Source organism: Chionomys nivalis, chromosome 22 (assembly GCF_950005125.1).
Source record: "Chionomys nivalis chromosome 22, mChiNiv1.1, whole genome shotgun sequence".
NCBI classification, from domain to species: domain Eukaryota; kingdom Metazoa; phylum Chordata; class Mammalia; order Rodentia; family Cricetidae; genus Chionomys; species Chionomys nivalis.
The window spans coordinates 29,136,762-29,163,461 of NC_080107.1; the positions used below are offsets into that span (position 1 = coordinate 29,136,762).

At 48.0% G+C, this 26,700-nt stretch overlaps 1 protein-coding gene across 1 annotated transcript in view; it reads right to left on the bottom strand.

Annotated features, from left to right (window-relative positions):
- Nucleotides 1–26,700, bottom strand: part of Kif5c (kinesin family member 5C) — a 153,840-nt gene that overhangs the window by 22,745 nt on the left and 104,395 nt on the right. Inside the window, exons 14-23 of the mRNA XM_057754671.1 lie at nt 24,803–25,009; nt 22,459–22,605; nt 19,073–19,261; nt 15,044–15,161; nt 12,670–12,746; nt 11,528–11,637; nt 8,702–8,803; nt 8,422–8,482; nt 3,618–3,689; nt 1,219–1,323 (exon numbers count right to left, since the gene is read on the bottom strand). Of these exons, the coding sequence (XP_057610654.1) occupies nt 1,219–1,323; nt 3,618–3,689; nt 8,422–8,482; nt 8,702–8,803; nt 11,528–11,637; nt 12,670–12,746; nt 15,044–15,161; nt 19,073–19,261; nt 22,459–22,605; nt 24,803–25,009 (1,188 nt within the window). The remainder of the gene's footprint in view (nt 1–1,218; nt 1,324–3,617; nt 3,690–8,421; nt 8,483–8,701; nt 8,804–11,527; nt 11,638–12,669; nt 12,747–15,043; nt 15,162–19,072; nt 19,262–22,458; nt 22,606–24,802; nt 25,010–26,700) is intronic.

A 26,700-nucleotide genomic window follows, 5' to 3' on the forward strand; every position in this document is an offset into this window, starting at 1 on the left:
TGACACACCTCCTCCAACAAGGCCACACCTCCAGTCCTTCTAATCCTTTCAACATAATGCCCCTGTTAGGTGACTAGGCATTCCAGTCTATGGGGTCATTCTCATTCAAACCACCACACCATCTGTGGAATGAAGTGCTGTCTCCTTGGCAGTAAAATGAGGGACCTGAACCAGCTCAGTCAGCACATGTACTCTGTGGAGACTTCTGTTCTACAGAGGGGCCTCAGAGATGCCAGGGAAGAGCACAAGGCCAGTTAGTATGCAAGGGTAGGGGGAAGGCAAGATGGAAACGCAAGGCTCAGCACTCACCCCAGGCCCTAGAGTGTGTGTCCCCTTTCGTTTTCCACATATAGATTCCATATAAGGGAATTTCGTCAAAGGAAGTCAGCCTCATTAATGTGTGTGTGTGTGTGTGTGTGTGTGTGTGTGTGTGTAGTCTTACCGTGTATGTGTGCAGGCACTTGTGTTCTATGGTGCACATACAGAGGTCAGAGGACATTTGTGGAAGTTAGTTTTCTTCCCTACAGTATGGGTTCCGGAGAATGGACTCATCAAGCGTGGCAGCACACAACTATGTAATGAGCCATCTTGTTAGCCAAAGAAAGTTTTTCATATATGAAGTTAGTTACTGAGGCCTAAAGGCCCGGGCTTTTCTGTTTGGTTATTAAGAAATTTTATAATGTTTTCGGATCACACCCACTCCTTTCTCTTCACCCTAACTCCTCCTAGACCTACCATCTTGTTGTCGCGTTGTGACAAGATCTTACTATGGTGCCCAGGCTGGTATTAAAATTTTAAGTGGGGGGCTGGAGAGGTGGCTCAGAGGGGAAGAGCACTGGCTGCTCTTCCAGAGGTACAGAGTTCAATTCCCAGCAACCACATGGTGGCTCACAGTCATCTATAAGGAGCTGGTGCCCTCTTCTGGTATGCTGGCATAAAAGCAGGCAGAATACTGCATGCATAATAAATAAGTATATCTTAAACAAACAAAAAACTTAAGTAATCCTCCCACCTCCCTGGTAGCCAGGAACACAGGGTACATACCCCCACTCACAATCAAGAGTCAGGGATTTTCAAGGACACAGCACACATATTCTCCAACCACGCACAGACGTTCGATTTCAGAACTGTTCTGTGTTGCAGCCAAGCAACCAAGGCTGAGCCAAGGGAGAGCAGAGGTTGAGGGAGTGGGGGGGGGGGTACAGCAAGCTCACCCACCTGCTTGTGCACCTTGGTGAGCTGTTCCAAGTTATTCTCCAGGAAGGAGATCTTCTGCTTCTGGGCGGCGCTACCCCCTCCGTCGTCACTGTCCAGCTCCACGCTCTGCATGGACATACATGACAGTTAGTGGCACGCCCCGCTGCCCCACTCACCTACCCCACGTTCAAGATACATCAAAGCTCTTGATAAGGAAAAATCCCCAATCCCAAAAGACAGTCCAGAAGTGAAAACAAAGAGAAACTGTCAAAGTGTCCACTCCGTGGACTTTCTGACAAATTCGCTTGGCTTGCACTTAACTGTTGTGAGAAGAATCTCTTCAGAAAGCTCAGGTGAGAATACCTTCAGATCTGCTTTTGTACGCTGCACACATTTCTCTTTAATGAAATGTGCCTCTTCCCTGCAGGTAAAGAGAGTCTTCTTTTCAAAAGTACGCGCTCACAACTTATTGAGAAGAACCAGTGTGAAAATAAGACTCCAGCTAAGCTTCGCCATCAGGACCAAGCCTGTCAGTCAGAATCATTGTTGCCGCTGGGAAATCCTGATGGCTTCAGGTTGTCTCTTAAACACCCAAAGCTATGCACTCCCCCTGTGAGTCAGTCTCAGCTGCACCACAGCACCCAGGTGCTGGGAAAATCCTCCGGATTTATCAGATCTTGAAAGTGGCAACAACAGCACACTCTTGACAAGTGAGGGGGCATGGATAAATTGAAATACATGTGCAAACACAACCTGAGTGCAAAAATAGCAGAACATGTTTGTCTGGTGTGACTGTGGAAGAAATCATCCTTCTCCAGAAGGGTAATGGTTTCCACTGTCAGTTCAGCCCAAAATACACGCTCTCAAACGTGCTATCTTCCAAGATTCCTGGGGATGCTTGTTAAAACTCAGACTGCTCAGCTCACCCCTATCTTGAATTCCTCAGATCAGGGGGTGTATTATGTATTTAGACGTAGCTGCCAGAGGCCCATAGGCTGAAAATCTAAAAGTAGGGTCATCCTTAGGAAGTTTTATAAAATAAGACCAGAGGGTTCCGGTGTCCTCTTAACCTTTTCATCTAACCAACACTCCACTTCCTCTCAGGGGCAGAGGTCTTCTTTGTCATAAGTGTTCATTAGATACCCATCCTGTCTAGTCTGTCCATCACATCTACATTGACCTCATCTTCCTCTCTGGTGCAGGCCCCAAGGTAACACAGGCTTTGTAGACTGTGGTCATCATACAGCGGACTGAGCACAGCCATTTAGGCTTTGAAAACTCCCATGATTCTCTGCCTTCAATATTTGCATCACCAAGATTCCAACTTGTAGAGCCATGTTGCCAAAGGGGCTTGCCAACTGCACGCTGTATTCTGTTGGGCACGCACACCACTGCTCAGCAACTCACTTAGCTCATTTCTAGTACATTCCATCCACAGCAGGCTGAATCTGATCTCATCTTCCCCAGCTCCACATTCTCCCCCCTCCTCCACTGAGGACATCAGCCATCAGATGTGGCCTCTTCCCACCGTCCTAGGGTTTCCTGCAAAATGCTACAGACTGACTCTCTCTGACCTCTGGAAAACTCAGTGCCTTCCCTTCTCTTTACTAAGTAGCCTACTCATTTGTGCCGTTAATTCTGCCCCAGGCCTGTACTATCAACTGCTCCCTTTTTACTCATTGACTTCTTCAAATACACCCATGTGTTCGAGTACATACACATGTATGCACACTCAAACATGCATGTGCCTTTACTAAACATTTTCAGATGCTTCTCTTAATACCTTCCTTTAATCTTTTCATGTCTCTTCCACTAGCCCCTGCTCCATTACACTCTGGCTTCATGTCTTAAATTTCTGAGCTGACCCACTGGAGACAGATCCCCTAGGCTCACCAGGATTTTGAGAACTTTCAGACTTATGCCTCTTTTCAGCCCTGCCATCACACCTGAGCCTAGATCTGCACCTGCAACACAGAGAGGAAGAACCTACTGCCTGGGACCTGGGATAAGCAAGACACTAAAGTGCCTCACCAATTGCCTGGACAAACAAGAGGCTCTGGCCATCTCACTTCTGTACGCTAGGGGACCATGCTTTTGTTTTCTGACAAGAATGTTCCGGGCTTTTCTGGTCCAAAACAGTGACTTTCACATAGTAGGGGCCAGACAAATCTATGTCATTTTAAGTAAAGACCAGCCAGGGACAGTGTTATAACTTCCTTTTACTTAGAAGGAAAATCAGATGGTAAAATATTCCCAAGTAATTTCAGCCCCTAGTGCATTCTTTTAATAATGTTCTCTGGCATGAGGTAATTAATTTATAAGTATAACCAGCCTTAATTTGAGCAGGTGCTATTTCAGTTGGAGATGATACCCCATGGCCGACATCTTTCCTCCACCCGTTCAGAAATGACAGCTCTCACCTTTTTCACACGGGTGGTCAAATCCTGGACAAAGAGTTTGCGCAGGTTGTGAAGGGTCTGCAGTTCTCTAGACTGAAAAAGAGAGTTTTCAGAGGTAGCATCCGTGAGGTGATGGACTGAACTGGTATTACATTTTCTCTAGAGGTCATGAGCTCCCTGACACCACCACTGTGTTGCTGGAGCTGCCAGTGATACTGATGGTGCCATGGTGTGGCCTGCGCCTTGCCTACTCTTCAGCCCACACCGCTATCAAAAGCACGTGTGTGGTGCAGGATCCTGGGGACGCCAGCTACGTTTCCTTCACTCTTAAAGAGCCAAACAAAACTCCTTAGGAAGTCCTGCCAGGATGAGGGGGTTAAGGGGTCTGCTTTTGTTTTATTTACTTCCCACATAAATATTACACATCATACCAACAAGCCAAATTAAAAGGTAACCGTGGCTCTTCTCACCCAAACTGGCTGGCATCTCCCATGATTCTGCACCCACCACTGGCATTTTCCATGACTCTGTGCCCACCACTGGCGTTTCCCGTGATTCTACGCCCACAACTGGCCCAAACCACAAGGATTTTTGCCTCATATCATCAGCTTATGGGATGAGCACCCCTCAGACTCTCCATCTGGTGGTCCTGGGCAAATCACCTGAGCTTCCTATGTGTTTTCTCTTAAGGTAAAGATGAGGAGATTTTGGCTGCTGGTGTCAAGACTAAACAGGAAGGTTCGGCCCTTAGGAAGGTTTCTGGCTCACAGTAAATGCTCAGTAAGACAGTTAATAGGAGTTCATAGCACAAGAGCTGGCAATTTCCTCCTTCATTATTTTCTATGAATAAACACCTAAGATTATAAATAATGAGACGAGGGCCTGAACCAAACCTGGCAATCTTTGGTAACAAAACCAGAAGATCACAACATTTCCTTTTATTCAAGTCTTAGTCTACACACACACACACACACACACACACACACATTACATTATATATATTAGTAAGGGTCTTAATTTCTGTAGCTCTGGTTGACCTCAAACTTATAGAGATCTTCCTGCCTCTGTCTCTCTCAGGCTCAGATTAATGGTGTACACCACTGTCCCATCTATCCTTTTCAAGGTTTAGTGTGTGTGTGTGTACACATGTATATGAATGAAGTGCTGGAAGATTTGAGAAGAGGGCATTGGATCCTCTGGAGCTAAAATTATAGGTGGTTATGAGCTGCCCTACATGGGTGCTGGGAACTGAACTCAGGTCCTCTACAAAGGTAGTCAATGTTCTTAACTACTGAACCATCTTTCCAAGCTGGTTCTTCATATGTTTTCTACAAGAGATATTAGTTTCATGTAAACTATTTCCTTATAAGTGAGAAGTAGATGGAGAATCTTTTAAATGCTTTTATCTGTATAAATTGACAGGATGTCCGGGGATGAATGCTAGCATTAAAAAGGTAGAAACAGGACCCAGAGTTAAGAAAAAACAGTTTCTTGAAATACAATTCTCTGTTAATTTAAGGCCTTATTATTAGGTCCAATTCTGTGTTGAAATAAGAAGCACCTGAAGTCAATTGCATCCTCAGATGAGGTAAATTGCTTTCTGCGGGAAGCCACGCAGCTCTGATATTACAAATATTGAGAACACAGCACCATCTGCGAGTGAGTCGCCTCACGGCACAGGAACAGGGGCACACTGCATTGCTCACCATTACCCAGGCTGCTCTCCACCCCTGCCAGAGGGGGCTCAGCCCCACATCCCTTAATGTTTATAATTTCCTGCATGTTGGTCCTTATTTCTGCCTACTTTTGATCACAGTTAATATTTTCTGATGAAAACCACCACCACACAAAAGGAACGCAAGAAGGTTTGACACGCTGCCTGGAGGCCAGGCCTTTCCGGGGGACGTAGCTATCACCTAAGGGTCCTGAGCTGGCCCCTTTCTCTCATTTTGAACAGTTTGGTGGGGACAGGCAAAGGCATTTAAGACATTTATTTATACTGCTGTAAACTTGGGCAGTTGGCGCTTGGCTTCCTGCAGCAACGATCTTTCTTCCATCACATTCATAATTATTCCTCTCCCTCTGGCTTCTATCAATTATTTTCCCATCAGCGGCTTCTGCCCTCTATTCAAGAGCTTGAGGCTAAGCTTCCGATCATGGTGAACCCTAAGGACAGCACTAGAGAAATGGTCAGTGTGGCATGAGGTGGGATCAAGAGGGAGCGGTTAGTATCCTGCCTCGAGCCACAGGACACCATAGATGGTCAGTCTGCAGAGAGATTCCCAGAGTGCAATCTGCTGCGGCATTCTAACCCTCCCCACAACAACCACGAGGTAGGGCAGGCTTGCATAGGAAGCCTTGAGAACTGAAGGGACAGCCAAGGACAGCAAGAGCCTGTCTCTGAAGACGATCTACAGCTCAGCTTGGGAAGGATCCAAAGCAAAGGACAAACATTTGAGTCTAAAACAGCTGCAGGAATCTAGTCCTGGATATAAGGAAGAGGGTGTGGGGGTGGTAAGGGAAAGAGGAAGATGAAAAGGAACCACCATGGTTTGTCCTTGTGTGTGGGGTGGAAGGACATGTGTGGATGTGGGGGGCAGCCCTTGAGAGTGAGCGTGTGTAGGCGCAGCCACATTACTAAGAAAATAAGCTTGTGGGAGGAAAGGAGCGAGAATAATCAAGTAGATAGTGGAGGCCACTAGAAAACAGGTAATTTAATACACAGCCAAGAATCCCAAAACGCAGAGGAATGGGCTAGTAATCCTTTATCATGCTCACAGGGACTGGAACAAGGAAGCGTGTGAGTGTGAGAATGTGAATAAGTCTGGATGTGAGGGAGTGGGGGGAAGAGAGTGGTGTGCGCATGTGTGTGTGTGTGTGTGTGTGTGTGAGAGAGAGAGAGAGAGAGAGAGAGAGAGAGAGAGAGAGAGACCATGAGAGTGACTTGCTTGAGTCAGCATGAGTGTGAACTGTGACTGTGTGTAGACTGTAGTGGGAGCTGCGGGCTGCGTTCCTGCCGCCCCAGCTCCTGGGCCGCCTGGCTAGCTTATGCCCCAAAATAACAACACACAAACTGCACTCTTTTAAACACTGCTTGACCCATTAGCTCTAGCCCTTATTGGCTAATTTTCATATCCCGATCAACCCATGTCTAATAATCTGTGCAGCACCAGTCTTACCGGGAAAGATTCAGCATGTCTGACCTGGCGGCTGGCTGCATCTCTGACCCAGAGAGAGCTATCGAGTCTGAGCTCACTTCCTCTTCCTCCCAGCATTCCGCTCTGTCTACTCTACCCACCTATGTTCTAACCTATGAGGGCCAAGCAGTTTTTTTTTTATTTTTTTAATCAATGACCTTCCTCATGTGAGTTTACTGAGCACTTGTGCAGATCGGTCTGTAAGTGTGAGGGGAAGGAAAAGAAAAGGCAAGCAACTGTGAGTTTAAAGTACGTAACAACTTGTGTAAATGAGCAAAACGTGTTTGAAAGAGAAAAGATGCAGATGGGTGTGAGTGCCTAGGAATGTATATGAGCATCACGTGGACAATCAGGGCATGTGGCCAGGCCCGGAAGACATCATGAAAATGAGTGTGCAGTACGCTCACAATCTGTATGTACAAGCCGTGTGTGAGGACCCCAGGAGCATGGAAGGTAAACGAAGGTCCACAGAGGTACAGGTAGAGAACATCCCAGTTTCACACCTCCCTGCTGGCAGAAATCTAGTCAAATTTCAACGCTCAAAAATTTCCTGCAGTTCTCTAAGTACATTGAGTTATGAACTGCACTGCTCCACTAAACAACGTAGTTGAAACAATTGCCTGGCTTTGTGGCTGCTTTCCCTACAGACTTCACCCTTGAAGCACAGGCATCTGACCTCTGTCCCCAAGGCCTGTGTCCTCATTCCTCAGAGGAGCAGTTTGTCCCGGCCCAGGAGCCGGCATGCAGCCTCAGTCCCAGATGGACGTGGCCATCTGCCTACAGTCTGACTCTCTGGGTTGGGCGTCTGATGTGGGGATGGGCTCTGCCCCACATAAACCACATGACCCAGGAGTGGGCTCAGAAAGGGCTGCGGAGTATAAACACGCACCATATTCTGCTGGTGTTAGAACGGTATGTGGGAGGTCACAGCTGCAACGTGGGATCAAGCTGCTAGCCTGCATAGTCCCAGAGACCAATGTTGGCAGAGGAAGCCAGCGGCTGTAGACACAGCATGGAGAAACCTAAGAGTGATTTCAAGTACAGAGCCTCCCAGAGGCCTGTGGCATCTACTGCTCTTCTCTCTGGTCTTCCTCCAAGGCACCTGTCCCAGCTTTGTCTGTCCTCTTAGGCCTGTCTCCTACTCTCCTTCACCCAGCCGCACGCTGCCATCCCTGTTACCTCCACATGCCGCATGTTACTGCTTCCAGAATGTTCTTCCCACCACACTCTTCCCCTCGGCTCCCTTCATAGAGGTCAGCATCTACAAAGGAGACTTCCCTACACTACATACTGATAGACCCACGTACCTAGACAAGTGCCAGCCTCCAGAGGTGCTCGTTAAACCTCTATTGAAAGCTGAATGGAATCACAAAGTGCAGCAGCTGGTGTACACTGGAGTTCAACTCTCATTCAAGTTAGTTCAGGACTACAGTGCTAACGGCTGACTAACCAGCCAATGGATTACTTCTGCTAGAAGTAAATCTACAAATCTCAGTTTCCCACAGATTGTTTTGTGTCTAACTGCTATACAGGAAAGGCAGATGCAGATAAAATTATAGAATAAATAATTCAGTAGATCGCAAACAAACCAGACCTCTGAGAGTGGACTGAGTTGGGAACTAACTCACCACGGTCTCTTCCAGCCCTTTGAGGTCCTCCCTGGCTTGGTCCCTTTTATCGTTGAGCAACCTGAGAGACAGAAAGGAACCATGAGCCACCAAGGGAGAACCAGAATGGGGCAGATGTAATTCGCACCTGTGGCAAAGAAGCCAGGCTAAGCAAAGAACAGACAAAGCCACTGCTGCTTTGACGGCTGGCCCTAGCCTGAATCCGGCGGGCCGCCACCACCACAGAGGCTGTTTCTCAGGCCCTCCCAGGGACACGCAGTCGGGATGCTGGTGCACTCACAGGAGTTTCTCCAGTTTGACTTCTCTCTCCTGGTCCTCTATTTTCAGCTTGTTATAGTCAGAGCTCAGCCTCTCCTGCTCCAGCTGCAGTTTCTGATTCAAACTGAAATCGAGAGGAAAAAAGCAATATATTCCAGATCAGCTTCAACTTTCTGAGTCATCCGCCTAAAGCCCTGGGTCGGTTCCAGCCCCATTAGTTCTGCGCAATAAAGGCGGCGATTCGGGAGGATTTGGGGATCAGAGAACAGGCTCACAGCTTCTTCTTGGCCCAACTGAAAACTGATTTCTGGAGAGCAGCTAGGAAGCACGAAATGAAACAAAGGCTTTGAGGGTGTATTTGTAGTTAGTTTGTGTGCAAGGGCTTCTGTGGAGGAAACAATGACACTGGGGAAAGAGTGATGCTGAGATGAGAGAGAGAGAGAGAGAGAGAGAGAGAGAGAGAGAGGGCCCTTTCACAGATTTTGCTTCTGTAACTACCCAGAGGACAGCTGTTCACTCAGGTAACTATTTGGCCATTTCAAGCCCTCGCTCCCACCCCCGACGCCCCAAGGTGCCCGAAGCTATCTTCCAAGGAGAGCAGCTGCTTGTGGGGACAGCCCCGGGTCTGTGGGATGTTCAGACAAGCGCTGCGAAGAGTACCACTCAGGCTGTGTGCAGATAGGAAATCATCATCTGGTTGGGGGTTGTGCCGGCCAGATTCATGTCGACATGACAGGAGTTAAAGTCATTTGGGAAGAGGGGCTCTCACCCGAGGAACTGTCTCCAGAAGATCTGCCCTGCAGTGTATTTTTTTTAAACTGATGGTTGATGTGGATGTGAGAGGGACTAACTCACAGGGGAGGGCTGCTACCATCCCTGGACTGGTCCTGGGTGCTGTAAGAAAGCAGGCTGAGCTAGCGGGTGGTAATGCACACCTTTCATCCCAGCACTTGGGAGGCAGAGGCAGGTGGATCTCTGTGAATGCGAGGCCAGCCTGGTCTGCAGAGCAAGTTGCAGGACTGCCCAGGGCTAAATGGAGAAATGCTAGCTTGAAAAACAAAAACAAAATAACAAAAAAAGAAAAGGAAAGCAGGCTGAGTAAGCCATGAGGAGCAAGCCAGTAAGCAGCATCCCTCCATGGCCACTGCCTTAAGTTCCTGTCCTGACCTCCCTGGGTGATGTGAACTGTAAACCGTAAGCTGAAATAAACCCTTTCCTCCCCAGGTTGCTTATGCTCTTAGCGTTTTATCCCAGCAATAGGAACTCTAAGACAGGAATGTCTAATGTATTTCTTTTTTTTTGTTGTTTTTTTTTTTTGTTTTGTTTTGTTTTGTTTTTTTCGAGACAGGGTTTCTCTGTGGTTTTGGAGCCTGTCCTGGAACTCCCTTCGTAGACCAGGCTGGCCTCGAACTCACAGAGATCCGCCTGCCTCTGCCTCCCGAGTGCTGGGATTAAAGGCGTGCGCCACCAATGCCCGGCCTGTCTAATGTATTTCGCATCACGCCAGTGCTCATAAACCAGGCTTTCTGTGGGGCTGAGACCACAGGATTGTGTGAAGGAAATCAGAAGCACCCAGATACCGAGCTGAGCAAGCTCCCCAGGCAGGGACTCAGGCACTGGCATTCTCTCTCTCCCCCTCCCTTTCTTCCCTCTCTTTCCCCACGATGTTTTGAGGGAGATTAATCAGAACCATGTCCAGGGGAAGCTCAAGGTGTGATCAGATGGGGCAGGTGCAGGAGGGGGGGAAGGCATGCTGAAGCCTGTCCTTAAGGCAGACTGCACAGGGCCAGGCCACCTCCTAGACTCCCCTCCGCTGCCCCTTCTCCCTCAAGATGCAAATGCACTTGCAAGCGGCTCACATACTGGGTGAAGATTTGGATCAGTAGCCTGGAGAATTAAACACTTAGCTCCAGTCTGATTCCCGTTTAGCAGTGTGACCTTAAGTAAATAATTCAACCTTGCTTCCCAAATCTAATGCTTCATCTGCAGAAAGCGGAGGGGCTGGGAGGTGGGGGCACCTTGGCCCAGTGGGGGGAGGAGCGGTGGAGAAAATGGTATTTCAGTAGACATGTGTTCTTTGAGAGTACGCCTTTTGGGGGAACATCTCAAGGGCTGCTCTGCAAAGGGGTGTGGAGACTGCCAAGGAGATCTGCTATGCAAAGAGCATAAAGAACCCCTAAAACAGGGCCTGCCCCCTAGAAAGGAGCTTTGCACCTGGGGGACTTGTGCTACAGAAAAGAAAAGGGTGCTGTGGAACAGGAAGCTCCCCAGAGACCCTGAGATGGCAGGGTGGAGCTATACGGCAGCATCTGCAGTTAAAAGCTGCCATGGCACCATCCCGGAGCAGTGACGTGGTGTGCTAGTGTCCACTGTGCACAGATGCACTGGCATAGGCCTCTGAGGTTTGCACACAGGTGACCAGGTGGCTACGGGTGCATTCTTTGTTGGACTGAACGGGTAGCAATACCAAATGGCTTCTTTGGAGTGTTAATTAATTCCTGGAGGAAGAACTGTCTTTTCTTTTCTTTCTTTCCCCCATACTTTAATATATTCTCTCTGGCTCCTGGGCATGTATCTCCCAACCTGAGTCACCACTGAACTGATCCTGCCCCAGGCTGGGGTGACGCAGAGGGGTGGCTGAGTCTGCCTGCCACCTGCTATACCAGAGCCCCAGGAGGCCGGGCTCCAGATGGAAGAACAGACCTCGGAGGTAGCACCACCCAGGCAGAGTACAGAGTCCAAGCACCAGGAGATCGAGGGCCCCCAGCTAAAAGTCATGCCCTTTAAGGCTGGCTCACAAGGCCTGAGCATGCCCACCCCATGTCCCGTGAGCCTCTAGTCAACTTACTCCCGAATCTCATCAATGATTTTCTGCTTCTCCTCAATTTCGTCACGAAGTCTGGACAGCTGCTTCTGGTGCGCTTCCCGGTGAGTCTCCATCTGCTGCTCCAGAGCCTTCTGCAAGCCAGGCCAGGAGAAATGTCGCATCAGCTTGTTGGCATCCTGCCCACACAGTGACAAGCCCCGAATCCATGTCTACCTCCCTCAGATGTTAAATCCCAAAATTAAGGGTGGTTTTTGGCTCTTGGGCCCAAGCTCCTGGCCCTACTTCATCTGCACAGCAAAGCTCACAGATCTGTCATGAAACTGACTGGGCCTTGGAGTCAAACCAGCCCAATAATTGCACAGAAGTTAGCCTCTGCTTCAACCACTCATCTGAGCTACATGGTCTTCCCAGCCAAGCCAGTCAGAACATTGGCCTCTTACTACCCGAGTGACCTCAGACATGTCGCTTAACCCCTGGAAGAAGACTGCTTCACCTGCTGAATTGAGGGGCAGCCCCTCTCTCTGTCCAGCCCACCACAGACCTATGGGGCATTCAGAGACGTCCAAAAGCACTCTCAAGTCAGAGCAGACCACCAGAGAAGGTGGGGCTGTGTTTTGTTGGCCGGAGCAGAACCACAGCAGAATATTAGCTGTGAGCTTCTGTTCAGCGAGGCTCGTAGTTTGTCTAAATCCATCAGAATTCCTGCTCTTTCCAGACCGTTTTGTTCATTTTTGAACGCTTTAGTTTCCAGTTGTTTTTTTTCCCTACCTTTTCCATTCTTGATTTTAATGTGACCATGAAGATCTGTGTTTTAGGAAACTGGGGTTCGAAGATCTTCTTTGTGGGGGTTGAAAGGAAAGGTTTCCTTGAGACGTTACCACTAGTCACGTGACCTGTGTGGTCACTGTGGTGCTTCCCATAATCCCGCTTCTTCAGGAACAGGGAACATAGGCATTGGTGTACACCTGCACCCACAGATTACAGTTTCTGGCTCCTGGGCAGTCCCCTCACCACCTCCTGACTGCATGAGGCTCCAGGAGAACTGCTCTGAAGGCCCAGCCAGGATGCCTCTCCTCTCCATCTTACGCTGATGTGTACAGATTTGAGGAAGGGCATGCACACCTCAAACACACACACACACACACACACACACACACACTCACCTTCATCTCCTCAGCGTCCTGTAGCCTTGTCAGGTGCTCCTTCTCCTTATCTTGGAAACTGACTTCATGCATTTTTTCTGTTTCAAATTGAAAAAGTGACTTCAGTGTTAACTGGCAAGACTCATACCCAAAGCAAAAACTCAGGAAAAAAAAAAAAAAACATGGCAACATAGTGAAAACAGCAGCCAACTTGTATCAGAGTGGCACCAGTGTCCACCTCCTAACCAAGCACCCGAAGCCAGGGCTGACCTCTCCTGTGGCCTCTGCTGGTCAGGCCACTTGGGACCTCACGTGGATTGGGGTCTCCCTAGGGGAAGCAGCCAGGGAAAGGAAGGGGCTAATTAGAAGCAGGTAGCCCCCAAACTGCCTCCCACCTGGCCTCTGAGAGTGCCCCCCAGAGGGTGCCAACATGAGGACCTGATCAAGCCTCGCAGATTACAGAGGCCCTCTGAGTGTGAGGTGACATCTGGATTCATGTCACTGGTAAAATTCCACTAGGAGTTAATTTACCTCCCAGAAGTAGCTAATGGTTTGCGAAGGATCTGAAGCAGGAAAACAAGCTAACGATGCAAACAAGGAAAGCAGAAATATATCCTAACGCTCTTTGGATTCACTGGGGGTCCCAGGTGGGCGGGGCTGTTGCCAGCAGTTTCTGTGTGCTCTTCTTGCTAAGTGGGGCTTCTGGAGCAACAGGCAAGTGCAGCCTGAGCTGGAGAGCTTGGGGAAGTGGGTGCAGGGAGCAAATGTCATTTGGACAGTGACATCTAACTCATTATATCTCTGGTCTGTTTTACCTTATTTCAGGTCTTCTCCCTGCATGTATATCTATTCAATGGCTCCACTGAAGGAAACATATGCATGAGGGGAGAATGCGTTTCCTTTCTTTTTCTTTGTAGGCCAGGCTGGCTTTGAACTCACAGAGATCTGCCTGCTGAGCGCTGGGATTAAAGGCATGTGCTACCACCGCCCAGCAAGAATGCTTTTCTTTAATCCAGCGTTAGGTGGCATACTCTATTCTCAACATTCACTCTTTACCACTACCATAAACTGTTCCAGAGCTATGGTAGGGCTCGTTCTTAATTTGCCTTTGAACCTGAAGCAGCATGTATTTATCCAGTAAATAGCTTAACATGAAAACAAAAGAAACAAAGTAAAAATAACATTGTCAATCCTATTACCCATCAAAGCATTTTTTATTTCAAATATTAATTTCTAATACCACAGAATCCATTTTTAATACCTGCAGTAAAGATGTTAACCTAACACCGCATCACCGATCATCGCTTCATGCATGTCTTGTCTCCAACATGAAGACCGAGAGTCTATTAAGTTCTATTGAACTTTTAGACATTTTGGACGGTTTCCTTTCCCCCTCATCTCTGCATTCTTGATTATGCTTTTCTGATCTACAGTTCTGTGATGAGGGGCTGGAGAGATGGCTCAGTAGTTAAAAGCACTTGCTGTTCCTCCAGAGTATAAAGTTGAGTTCTCTGCACCCACACCAGGTGGTGCACAAGTGCCTATAACCTGACCTACAGGGCATCCAACAACCTCTTCTGGCCTCCTCAGGCACCTGTGCATGTACACACACACACACACACACACACACACACACACGATAAATCTTTAAAAATATAGTTAAAATTTGATGATCAAATGTTATGAAGAACTGTTATTGCTATTCAAATTACTCTGTAAAAAATTAATTTTCATTTCAGCCTTTACTATGTGTGGTTGGTCTCACTCTGCACACTGTAAAGTTCTTAATCCTGTTCTGCCTTCTGCGTTTCTGATTGCCACTCTTGATTTTTTTGCTTCTGTTTACTCACTCACATTTATTAAGCATTTCCCGCGTGTCAGATATCACTCGGCTAAGGGGAGAGTTTGTTCAAAAGCTGAGCTTCCAAGCTCAGCCACAGTGAGAGCACAGAACTCTGTGGAAGGGTCTGACATAAGAGAATTGGCGGTTCAGAGTCACCCTGGGATACAGTTGGTGGCTAGTCCAGAGAAGGCTGGCGGTGAGACCCCACCCCCGCGGTGGCACATCGACTTAGCCACGATCCCTACCTAGGCTACACAAGGCAGTCAGAACAGAGATGAGCAGAACCAGAGACACCTGACAAGTGCAAGAGACAGCTCTGCTGAGTGACCAGAGGCCATCTGGGGTGGAAGAGCGGGGTGCTGCCCCGGGCATCTGGGTGGACAGAGGGAAGCTGGGGAGGCCGCAGATTCAGAGAGGCTAGCATAGCTCTCTTCTAGTGGTTCCCAGCAGACACAGAATTGCTGTAACTGAACAGAACTAAACATCAAGACTCCGGCAGCTAGAGCCTGACTCAAGGCCCGGGGCTGACGTCCGCGAAGTGCCAGTGTTTACCTTGGGCTCGCAGTTTGGCCAGCTCTTCGCTGAGCGAGTCCTGGGACTCCTCCAGCTGCCTCCTCTTCTGTTCCATGTTCTGCATGTAGTCCGTCAGAGATTTGATCTTGGCTTCATGCTTTGAGGAAGAGAACAGATGAAAAGGAAAGGTGAGAAGCTAGGGTCTGCTTGCCCAGGCTTATCTGGAGCTGGCCAATAGGAAGTGACAACTTAGAGACCTCACCATGGAATGCCTCATATTTTGACCTTTGTCTGAGGACCCAGGCAGTTAGTTCTCTTTCTTCCATGTGCTCTGCAGCTTGTGTCTACACACACACACGCACACACACACATGCACACACACACTGCATACCATGCCCCTTGTGCTTTTCCACTTTGTGTGGAGATCAAAGCCTACCCTGGTTTCCTTCCTCATGGCAAACGCTGAATAGTGACTGGTGTAGCTTGGCAGTAGAGCGCCTGCCTAGCACGAGCAATGGCCCGGATTCAGTCCCCAGCACTGTAAGGCGCAGGAGAAGGGTGTGTGTGAAGGAGCTAGGACCCATCTAGGGCTGAAGTCCTTTTTCTTTGAGCATGTACCTGTAGACTCAAACAGTACATCTAGTTTTCTTCTGTCCCTCAGACACAATGCACCAACTCTGGTCATTAGAGACCCATCACACGTGCACACACACACACACACACGCACGCACGCACGCACGCACACACAATGTCCTGACTGCCTCCTTCCCAGACCTCAGCATTTTCTCACAGCTCTTGCTTTTATGTGAAATCCCCATTTTCCCCCATGAAGGTATAGAGTGGATATTTCATGAACACCAGTGGAAGGAGTCAGGAAGTGGACAGGAGCTCAGTTGCTGAACAGGCATAACGGTGGCTTCTGGACAGACTACACAGATAGACAGACTGTCTACACAGACTATTCCCGCTCTGGTATTGGGGACTTGTGTTTAGGCGGGAAGACCCTGCAGAATGAATGCCGATGATATAACACCTCTGCAACTCAGTGGGAAGACACAAAAGAACGGCTTTTGGGCAAGAGGGTAGAACCAAAGAAGAAAGAGTTTCAGCAAGGACTACTGTCAGACTCCTTAAACCACACCAGAAAACGAAGAGCCGTTAAAGTATTAAACCTCTAGGAAGCAGTGAGGGGTCCGATGGCTTTCTGTACATTATGGCAGTGTATAAAGGGGTATGAAATGGCCTCGCGGGAAGCCACACTCTGCTGGCGTAGGAAGACTCCCTAACTTTCCCGTTTCTCAGCTGTCACATTCCAGGCAGTGTCCCTCAGAGGCGAGGGCCCCACGCGTGAGCGTCGGTGCCCCTCAACCCTCCTCTAGCCGGACTGGCTCCAGCGGGCAGAGTTCTCAGCCTATGGGCAGCCGAGGGCACACTCCGGGCGCTGCAGACCGAGTAGTGCCTCGTCCAGGAGCTCCGCTACTGAGTTTTCCTTTCTCCCTCACCGACACAGGCACGGCAGACCTAATCTGAGGAGTCGTATCCACGTACAGGGTGTAGCAGGGATTTGGACGTGGGGCCGCTTTGTCCAGATAGACACAGAAAACACCGGGCTGCTGGCCACGGATGCTCGGCCTGGGGCTGACTTCAGCCCACAGCTCTTGGGAGAGGCACCCCTCAAGCTCATGCCACGGTCTCACAGGTACCCTAAAAACTAGAGATGAGTTGTAACTTTCTCTAACGTTTATCTGTCTCTCTCAGTTTTTATAAATTATAAAAATCTCATGCTGCAAATTAAAAAAAATCTTGTTGCTAATGACAATATAGTCATAAAATATAGAGCAAATCTACAAAAATGCAGTATGAATTTCACCCACAAACCACCCTGTCTCACAAATTAAGGCATATTTTACAAAGATATAAAATGGTATAGATATAACACATTTTCACTTTAACTTAATTTTATATAATTATATTTCCCAAATACCCAAGTTTTATGGATTTTATAAGTTCTATATAATATTCTTCCACATAACTTCATCATTTGTCTATCAACAGGTATGTATTTGGGTAATATATTTTATCATAATGTAAAATAATAGTGCATTCAACAGTTTCCATATAAGCTTTTAATATTAAATCACAAAACTATAATACCATATGAAATTTAAAATTTTCATCTCCATTACCAATGAAAAATAGAATACATAAAATTACTGGCCCCAAAGACACTTCTGGGCTAGGGAAATAGCACAGAGGACAGAAGCATGAGGACCCACATCTGGATCCCCAGAAGCCATGTAAAAGCTGAGTGGTGGCATTTGCCTACGGCCCCAGAACTGAGGACAGGCCAGTCTAGCCAAAACACAAGCACCAGGTTCAGTACTACTAAGATATCCTGTCTCAAAAAACAGAGAAGAAATAGAGGCTACCCAAATGTTAGGAATATTTCTTAGACGAGCCTCTCCACTGACACAAATAATTTTAATCAGACCAAATCAAACCGAATAAAAGATGCCCATGTTTAATGCAATGCTCCCGGGTGGTCCTGGGAAAGCATGGAGAGGGGAAGAGAGAAAAGGGGAGACCAAGTGTTCATTATTTGAGGCAGTTTAAGTAGCCTGTGGAAGTGGTCTTGACCCTCCCTGGGGAGGGGTCACCTCTTAGCGGGCTTTCTCAGAGGTGGAGTTTGGACTAAAGCAACTCCCAGGGGAGGGGGCTTGAAATGGAGTTTCCTGCCCAGTATTCCAAAGATGGATGCCAGGGGGCTGGGATGAGGCCCCTGACTAAAGAGTTAAAATACCAAAGTCAAAGTGTGGCCCCTACATGTGTGTATACACGTGAGTATGTACACACACACACACACACACACACACACACACACACACACGATACTTACATTTTTTTCTGGTTTTGTATTTTCCAGGTGCTTTCCAAAGGATTACCATCATATTTATCAACTTTCCTTCACATATCAGTACTGAAGGACCCTTTAAACACTATTTATGTAATAGAAAACCAACCATAGGCCCCTCTCAGACAACTAGGTTGGAGCTGTTTCTATCACTGTATATGTTTAAAGCCAAATCAGAATATGATGTTCTGTCTGCCTCACGGTGCTGTTAGACATTCTAGGCCACTCTGGTACCTGCCCCTCAAATGACTCTGTTACACAGCAGTGACCAGCATACTGGTACCATCTCAGACCTGAACATTAAGCGTACACATTGGTGCAGCCAGAACTGCTCCACGGCCCTCTGAGCTACCTTCCTGAAATAAAAACACCATCTCCAGTGGAAAAAGAGCAGACTTGCTAACTGGCCACCAAAACATGCCCTGAGCTTGAGGAACCAAGACATAAGCTTTGGTTCATGCCCAGCTCTGCCACTATGTATTTGGACAATATACTTAAACACAATTTCATCTTTATTTTAAAACAACAACAACAACAACAACAAAAACAAGAATAAAGTCTGCCTTTAGAACTTTTTAAAGACCAAGCGAGAAAACGCACGTCAAATTTTCAGTGCCATGTGTGCATGTGACAAACGACGAAACCATTCCTGTCACCACTATCTATGACAGCAGTTTCTATTCACACATCGTGTTCCCGGGGTGGGGACTTACAGATGTAGAAATGTTGCCTTTACTAAGAGGAAACTTAGAAATACATTATACACGCTCAACAACATCGTCACCCACTCACCCATGGGCCCACGGAGAGATATGGATGGACCCTTTGAAGACAGAAAAGCCTTGAGGCATTTCTGTAATTTACACAACAAAACCTAGCCTTAAGGAAAAGCCCAGAGACCAGGCTCAGTAATAAATGTCCATCATCCGTATTCAGCAGGGGATGAGAGGATGTGTCTGAAATAGGAGGGTGAGGAATTCAAGGGAAAACTGGGCTACAACGTTATGTTTTTGTCTCAAAAAGACAAAAAGGTGTGCGTGGGATAACCTGAGATAGGCTGAGTGTCTTGACCCTCCCCGCCCCAGTACACAGCACCAGCCACATGGAGGGGACAGGTCTCAACAGGGGAGCGTGAACAGGGAGGGTGGACAGCCCACCTGGGAGATCAGCAGCTGGCAAGCCGCCAGCTCCCGTTCGCTGGCGTTCATCTTCCTGTTGGAGTCCATCTGGGCGCTCTCCAGCTGCTTGCTGCGGTTCACGAGGGACTTGACCTCCGACTTCATCTTGCTGATGTACAGGCGCGCCATGGTGAACTCCTCTTCAATGACTCCATTCACGTCTGCCAGCTGAGTACGGAAGGAAACGTCAGAAGTTTGTGGATCCCTTGGAACCTGACCGCAGGTCCCTGAGGCGCCTCTAGCTTTGTGGCAAAAACTCTCATCATAGGAAAAACTGAAAATAATCTCTACCGAGTCAGTGTCAAGGCATTGGAGAGTACACAAGAAAGTTCCCATCAGAAACAACCATCCAGCATACTCCTCAGTTAGTCGTGAGATTCACTGGCATTGATTTGAGGATAGACGAGATGACGATAGAAGAAAAACTACTGAAGAATTTCTTCAAGGAGAAAATTTCTCAGAAGCCTTACCTTGCATGACTACAATAGTGTCCCTGTAAGGGCTCCTAACCTGTAGAGAAGCTCAGCCCAGAATTTCAATTTTTCATATCCTCCTCAGTGGTGAGGTAGCCCATTGTCTCTATTGCCATAAAAGACTTTTTCCATAGTCTTCAAACAAAACTTCCACTGCCTGGGAATGCAGCACTCATTCCAGCGTCTCCTCGCGGTGAAGGTGTCCCCGCTTGGCTACATGTTGCTACCAGTCTCTTTTTCTTTGCCTTTTTGCACCTGCCCTCCCAAGTAGACCTACTTATTAAGATATCTAAGAACAAAGCCTAAGCTTACATTGAGAAGCGGTAATCTTGGAAGAATGCCTTAGTGAGCTATATCTGGCTTCTACATTTCTGAGCTCCACTGGGATCCAAAAATCAGAAACAAGGTATTTGGAATAGGCTGAGTTGCTTGGTACACAAGCCAAGTAAGGCATCGAGAAAGTAGCGTTGTGTGTACTACATTTCGCCACCAGAGGGCAGCCTTGCACTTTAGGAAGACTGTTCAGTCCTGGGAGAATCCAGCCCAAGGACAGCAGCCTCTGAAGGCAAGGACTCTAGCTCTGCTTTCTAAGGCTCCACAGTGTCCTCTCACTGCCCCTCCCACCTCCTTATGTTATTACTGCTGCCATTAACTAGACATTTTTTTTTCCCATGTATACATTTGAGAGCTAAGATTTAAATGGTACTGAGCATAAGCCTTGAAAACTGGGAGCAAATATAAAACACTTCGTACTGCATCCCGGCCCTGTGATCTTAACCTTATAAGAACTCATCAATACCTAACAGCGACTGCAATGTAATACCAAGCCGACAGCTGGGTGAAACACAGCTATCAGCCGCGACGCCCCTTCCTGGAGGCCCTTGCTAGGCCATGTTGGGTTTGTGACTGCCTGAGATTTGCCTCCCTCCAGCGCTCCTCAGTCCAGCCCGCTTGTAAAGGCAACAGCATGGGAACAGCGAGTGGAAAACACTCTCAGCCTCTGTCGCTGGCCCATCAAGGAACAAGGCCCTCTAAGAACACCACGATCTACAAGGGAGAGTCATCAGTGAAATTAACTAGGGCAGCCAATGTCTGGAGTCTAAAAATAATCTCAAAACACCCGGAGAGTATTTAAAAATCCGTCTTCCAGCAGGAGGGGCCTCTGATGACAAAGCACAGGCACACGTTGGCTTCATTAGCAAGCTGATCGGCTCCGTATTAGACCTTAGCAAAAACCCACCTCCCCTTATTGCCGTTCGCAGCAGACACCAACTTCCCACAAATCAGCCCCACCTGGTCCTGTGAGGCCTTGGACAGCCAGAATTACCTTGCTCAACACCAACACGCTGCTCTAAAAATTAACCCTCAAGCACAGAATGACCAGGCTGGGCTGACAGACTGACCTGGACTCACGAGACACTCTGCAGCAATCAAGGTACAATGTCTTAGCTGTTCAGCCTAGACCTGTGGCACCTTTCAAGGGATTCCTGTTTCCCAGAGGTGATCTCTAAATTTTGCAGGGGTTCCCAGAGTTTAACCACTGCCAACACACTGCAGGGTCATTCACAGGGTTCTGTTTTCAGGATCTGTGGGCAGCAAGCTAAGGAGCCCCATTCCTCAAGCACACTGTCGTCAACACAGTAACCTCTCCGTCCTAGCTGCTCCGCCATTGGAAAGAAATGCCCTTCACAACTGTGGAACACTAGCATCCTGGGGGAGGGGCAGGCTTTGCGGGTCACCACCATCCTCAGAAGACAACAGTACCCCTCAAAAGTGCGAAGGGGACTTCATCCAATGTTCACCCCAAGAAAGCTATTTTTGTGATTCTCTATGCTGTTTTCCTGGTTAATGACAACAGTGTACATTGTGGCCAATCACTGTTGTTCTTGGCAGATATTTCTTTCTCTCTTTCCCTTCTCATCCCAGCTTCGAGACAACTTTAGATTGCCCTCCATTTCCCCACCTCTCTCACTTCCTTGCCTGCAGGAGCACCAGGGTGCATAACTCCAGAGGATAACGCCATTTGTGGCAATCTTACTCTCCTTTGGGATGGTCCATACGACCTGCAGCTGCTCGGCTACATCTACTGGGAACTTCTGGCATATAGTTCCCTCCTGGATAAAAGCAGTCAGTGTTGCAGCCCACACTGCCTGGGATGTAGTCGAGAGAAGACGTGATGATTGGGGCTATAGCAGTGATCTTGTTCCATGAGGCAAAAGCTTAAGGCCATGCAAAGGAAACAGGCTGAGGCCAGCCAGAGAGGAAACAGAATAGAGATGCTGGCTCCTCTGTATTATTGAGCCGCTTCAGGGAAACCAAATTTGTTTCTCTAACTTTAATAAGCCACGAGTCACCTGGAGAAGCTTGTTAAAAGGTAATTTCTGCTTCAGTATGTCTGAGGCAGGCTGCGGGTCTATATTGCTAATTAGCCCCAGGTGATACGGATCACGCTGAATAACAAGGCTTCTCCTCTGCAGATAATAAAGTGTGGTTTACTCCTAGAGCTGCTGCCGGTTGCCTGTGACTTTCATCCAGAAGCTTACATAATTCATACTGCTTGGCTGGAGAATTCTCACGGCCCTGGGCTCTTAAGTGGGAGACAACCGAGGTCTGACCTGAGACTTCCCCCAGCTGAGCCCCAATATAGGGACATTGCGAGTTAGGCCGAGGAATAAACCAAGTCACACAAGACCGACCAAGACAGGAAGACACTCCCCAGATTGGAAAGGCGAATTGTTCCTCCCCTCCACCCCCCAACCTTCAAGCACCAGCTTTTTTTTCCCATGCCTTCAGCTATTTCCCAGCACACACCACAGCTCTGAGGCTCAGGTGCCACCAAACCCAGATCACACCACAGGCAGCGCAGGAACGGAGGACGGAAGTCCAGCTCACCGTCTTCACGTCATTGGTGCCGATGATTCCGCCTATCTCCCCCAGATCCTTCAGCAGCAGGTTCAGGATCTCCGTCGCCCTCTTCCTCTGGTGGTTGCTGAGCTCCTGCAACTGACTCAGCTCTCTCTGGGTCGTTGTCAGTGTCGTCTGCAGAAACCAATTCAACCACAAGTTAGCAAGGTGGCCCATGAATTTCCTTCCTGCAGTCTCCAGAATTCAACAGCCCAGGCCAGACTCAGCTCCTTGATCATCCCTCTGGTCTTAGTGAAGGAGAACCCAGAAGGCCAACTGGTGCTGGGCACTCGGTTCTCTGGCAGGGGAACTTAATACGGAGATATTATCTTGTAAGACCAGGTATGTTTTTGCTGACAGTATCCATGCTAGCAAAATGAGTTATTAAAGGTAAATCCAGGGCCTAGAAGACGACGCAGCAGGTAAACGCAAGAACTGATCCCAGCAACTGTAAAATAATGCAGATTTTTAAATAAACAAAAGGTTGGACTGCTGGCTTGGTCAATGAGGTACTTGGGACCTAAGTTCGATTCCCAGAGAATACATAACAGAAATCTGGACCTGGTGGTGCACGCTGGGAAGGAGTCCTGTGGCCCATAGCCAGCCGGTCTGCACACTCAGTGAATTCCAAAAGAATGAGACTGTCTCAAAAAAACAAGACAGCCCCGAGGACTGCTGCCCAAGGCTGACCTCTGGTGTCTACATGCACACAATGGTGCGAAAACAGGCTCTTATGGCTATAGCATTAAATCCTGTTTTCTAACTCGCCAAGTGTCGTTTCGCCTCCCTCGTTCTAGTCCCCGTTCCAGGCTCCCCGGGTCACTTCCAAACACTCTAATTAATGGGTCTGGAATCAACGGCCCAGGCAAACATCATGAGTGTAGACAACAACTGAAAACATCTTCTAATCCTCAGGGAAGACAAATACCATAACTTTTCAAAATGACTCAAGTTCCATAGTCAGCTCCTTCCTAAGCATCAGAAGCCCTATGTTCTCCCAAACTCCAGCAAGCTCATCTCTTTTCTACCCTCCGCGTTTGTTGCCATGAGAAGTAGCGTGTTCTTCACTCACAGCAATGGAATACCCCCCTTCTGGCATCTCGGTACCAACGCAGCCAATGCGGGAGCAGGGCTACTCCTGCAGCCTCGCAAGTTAACGCAAAGGCATTTGTACAATTCTCCCGCTGTAGCCAGCTCGTCACTGCAGCTTATGTAAAACGTATGAAAGCAGTCTGATAATAGTTGTTTTGACACAAAATTAGAAGCACAGTTTGGAAGATCGTGCCTTGCTTGGAGGAGCACAAAACACAAGCTGTACCAACCCAGGAGAACACAGCCGAAGCGGTTTAGATGCCTCCCCGAGTCTGCGGCAGCTTAGCCGTTGACAACTGTTCGTGTCACCTTATTTTTAACACCACAGATTCCGCAGTCCTTTCTCCAGGAAGCCATTAGGAAGGACTTTCTTTCTCCATGAAATAGGAAGTAGGACTTCCTATCCACTCCGCCACCAGCCGCCAACACTTTCCTCGCCATGTGGTCTGTGTCCCTGGGTCTAATGTTTCTGTAAGATGGTCCGGCACAGGCCCAGACACCAGGCCATTAGGCAGAAGCACCAAGAGCCACAGGCTGCAGCCACCTCAACTTCACCACCCACCTCCAGCCAGCAAAGGTCATGGCACAGCTACCTCACAAGTGCTCACTGGCCCTGCTGCCTGACACTGGCCCACCAAGTAAAAGCCCCAGCATCCGTTTCTCTGGGAAGAACTGGAAATCCTGCCACGTGCAGGCTGGATGCAAATTCACGGACCGGCTTACCTCTGGCCTCCTGAAGCTAGGACAAGAAGCTGGGGTGTGGGGGGGGAGCAATCTCATTCAGCAGGATGTAAACAATGGAATGCATAATGCCAACGGGTCCCCCACCTTTGCTCTCAGTGACAACACTTCCAATGTTATTCACTGCTCATCGTTACCACGGCACACGCACAGGTCCTTGCTGGGTGCTTTAGATAACCGCCCGCTAACTCAGGCCACTCAAGGAGCGTATTTTGATAGACAAAACAATTACTGTTGAAGATGCTGAAACATCTTGCCTGGGGTTCAAGAGTCATAAAGTCAAATTTTTCCCTGAGCTTTTTCTGGATCTAGAATCTGCACTCAACTAATTCCTGAATGCATTCTTGCTGGTAGTACATGTTTCCTGGGTGTAAAACAGCTGTGACGGGCAGTCTCTGGGGGAAAGGACTGGTGGAGAGGCCACAGCATTCAGCCAACTACCTTCCTATAGAAATCTCTCAACAAGGAAGTCCCGCCCCTGTAACACTATTGCTCCAACCGTTTTCTGGGCCAGCTCATCCGTCAGCTGCTCATTGGCTCTGGTCTTGTCCTCCACTTCCTGTGACTTCTGGTCATAATTGACAGCCAGCTCCTCCAGGGCCTGGAGGACTTCTTTCACTTCGTCTTTGGCTGCCTCGTTTTCAATCTGGAGGCGTGTCAGCTCCTCCTGTATCTTCTCATAGTCTCTTCTTGTGGAGGCCAGAAGCTGGGGGAATGAGAAGAAGGCTGCTGACTCCACTAATTATACGGCAACGACCTGTGCTCTACCCGCATAGAGCAACTTTATAACGAGATACAAGAAAACAGCCTGGAACCACACAGGCTGCCAGGAACTCTCACTGTATGATACAGATGCTAAATGCATTTTCAAATGTGATTCCAAAAATCTTTTCTCTTTTTTCCTTTTTAGCTCGGGAATCTTATGCTTAAGTCAAAGACTGAACTACGTGCGCGCATGAACACACACACACACACACACACACACGCCACGGCATAGAAAACAAGCTGACCACCTTTTCCATGTTAAACAAAAGATGGGAAAACCATTCCGAATGACCATACTAACACTGGCAGAGCTTTTGAAATCAGTGGCACGATTTCATACTGGACATAAGCTGATTTCAAAATCACCAACAAGTACTTAAAATGAAGTCACATTTCCTTAATTTTAGGAATGTCTAGGAAAATATGCCCCAAATACTGACACGTGGTAAGATGGGTTCCTGGGCTCGTAGCTGGTTTCTTTAGCTTTGTTCCTATTGTTATTTTCTGATTTCCCTAACACGAACATTAATTGCTTTGCAGGGGGGAAAGGTTTAAGCTGTAGCAAAGTGAACTGATCCAAGGCAGCTGCATCGCTCTTGGAGATGCAGAGAACGGCAAATACAAGCAGGTGGCTTCAACCCCGGGTACGATAGAAACCTATTCCATCTGGTTCCCCTGACTCGAAAGGCACAGATTGTCGCCCCCCCCCCCCACAAAATCCCAGTCATTACACTGTAAAGACGATGGGAAACAGAGAGGAAGGAAATGGTTACAGGGACAGTGGTTTCCGGGTGTGGGGGACTGAGCCTGGGGCATCACCTCTACTACCCGCCATCACTGCATTGTATGAGCCAATCAACTTTAGCAATGAAGCAAAGGGCATCTTAAAACACAAAAGAGGAGAATACTTAGGTGATCTCAGCAAGAGAACTTTGAATTTATCTTGGTAGATTGGCTGGATGTGCTTTGTTTTGGTTCCTGTATGTAAAATTTATGGCAAAACAGTGTGTTTACCGTAGCATGCTGCCAGGGGGAGGCTGCAAACAGCCAGCCTCCTTTATAATGTGCCAAAGATATTGTCCCACACACTTTCCCTCTGATGCTCGACATCTGATTTTGGTTTGGGTTTTCTTTTCCCTGTACAACAGTGGCAGAACATGGTCTATGCCAAAGTATAAACCAGATTTTTGCAAGAGTCAGGTTATAGAACCAGCTTAGGAATCCATCAATAGACGTCTAGACAGAGGAAATGTGAGAGGGAGATAGATTGGATGGATGGATGGATGGATGGATGGATGGATGGACGGATGGATGGATGGATGGACGGACGGACGGACAAGACAAATCGAAAGGCAGGTAAAAAGATGACATGACTGATAGATACACATAATGAAATTTTATTTAGCAATAAATAGAAGATTATGTCATCTGTAGGAAAAGATCTGAGACACCACATTAAAAAAATTAGCCAGGGGGCTGGAGAGACGGCTCAGTGCTTAAGAGCATTGCCTGCTCTTCCAAAGGTCCTGAGTTCGATTCCCAGCAACCACATGGTGGCTCATAACCATCTGTAATGAGGTCTGGTGCCCTCTTCTGGCCTGCAGACATATACACAGACAGAATATTGTATAC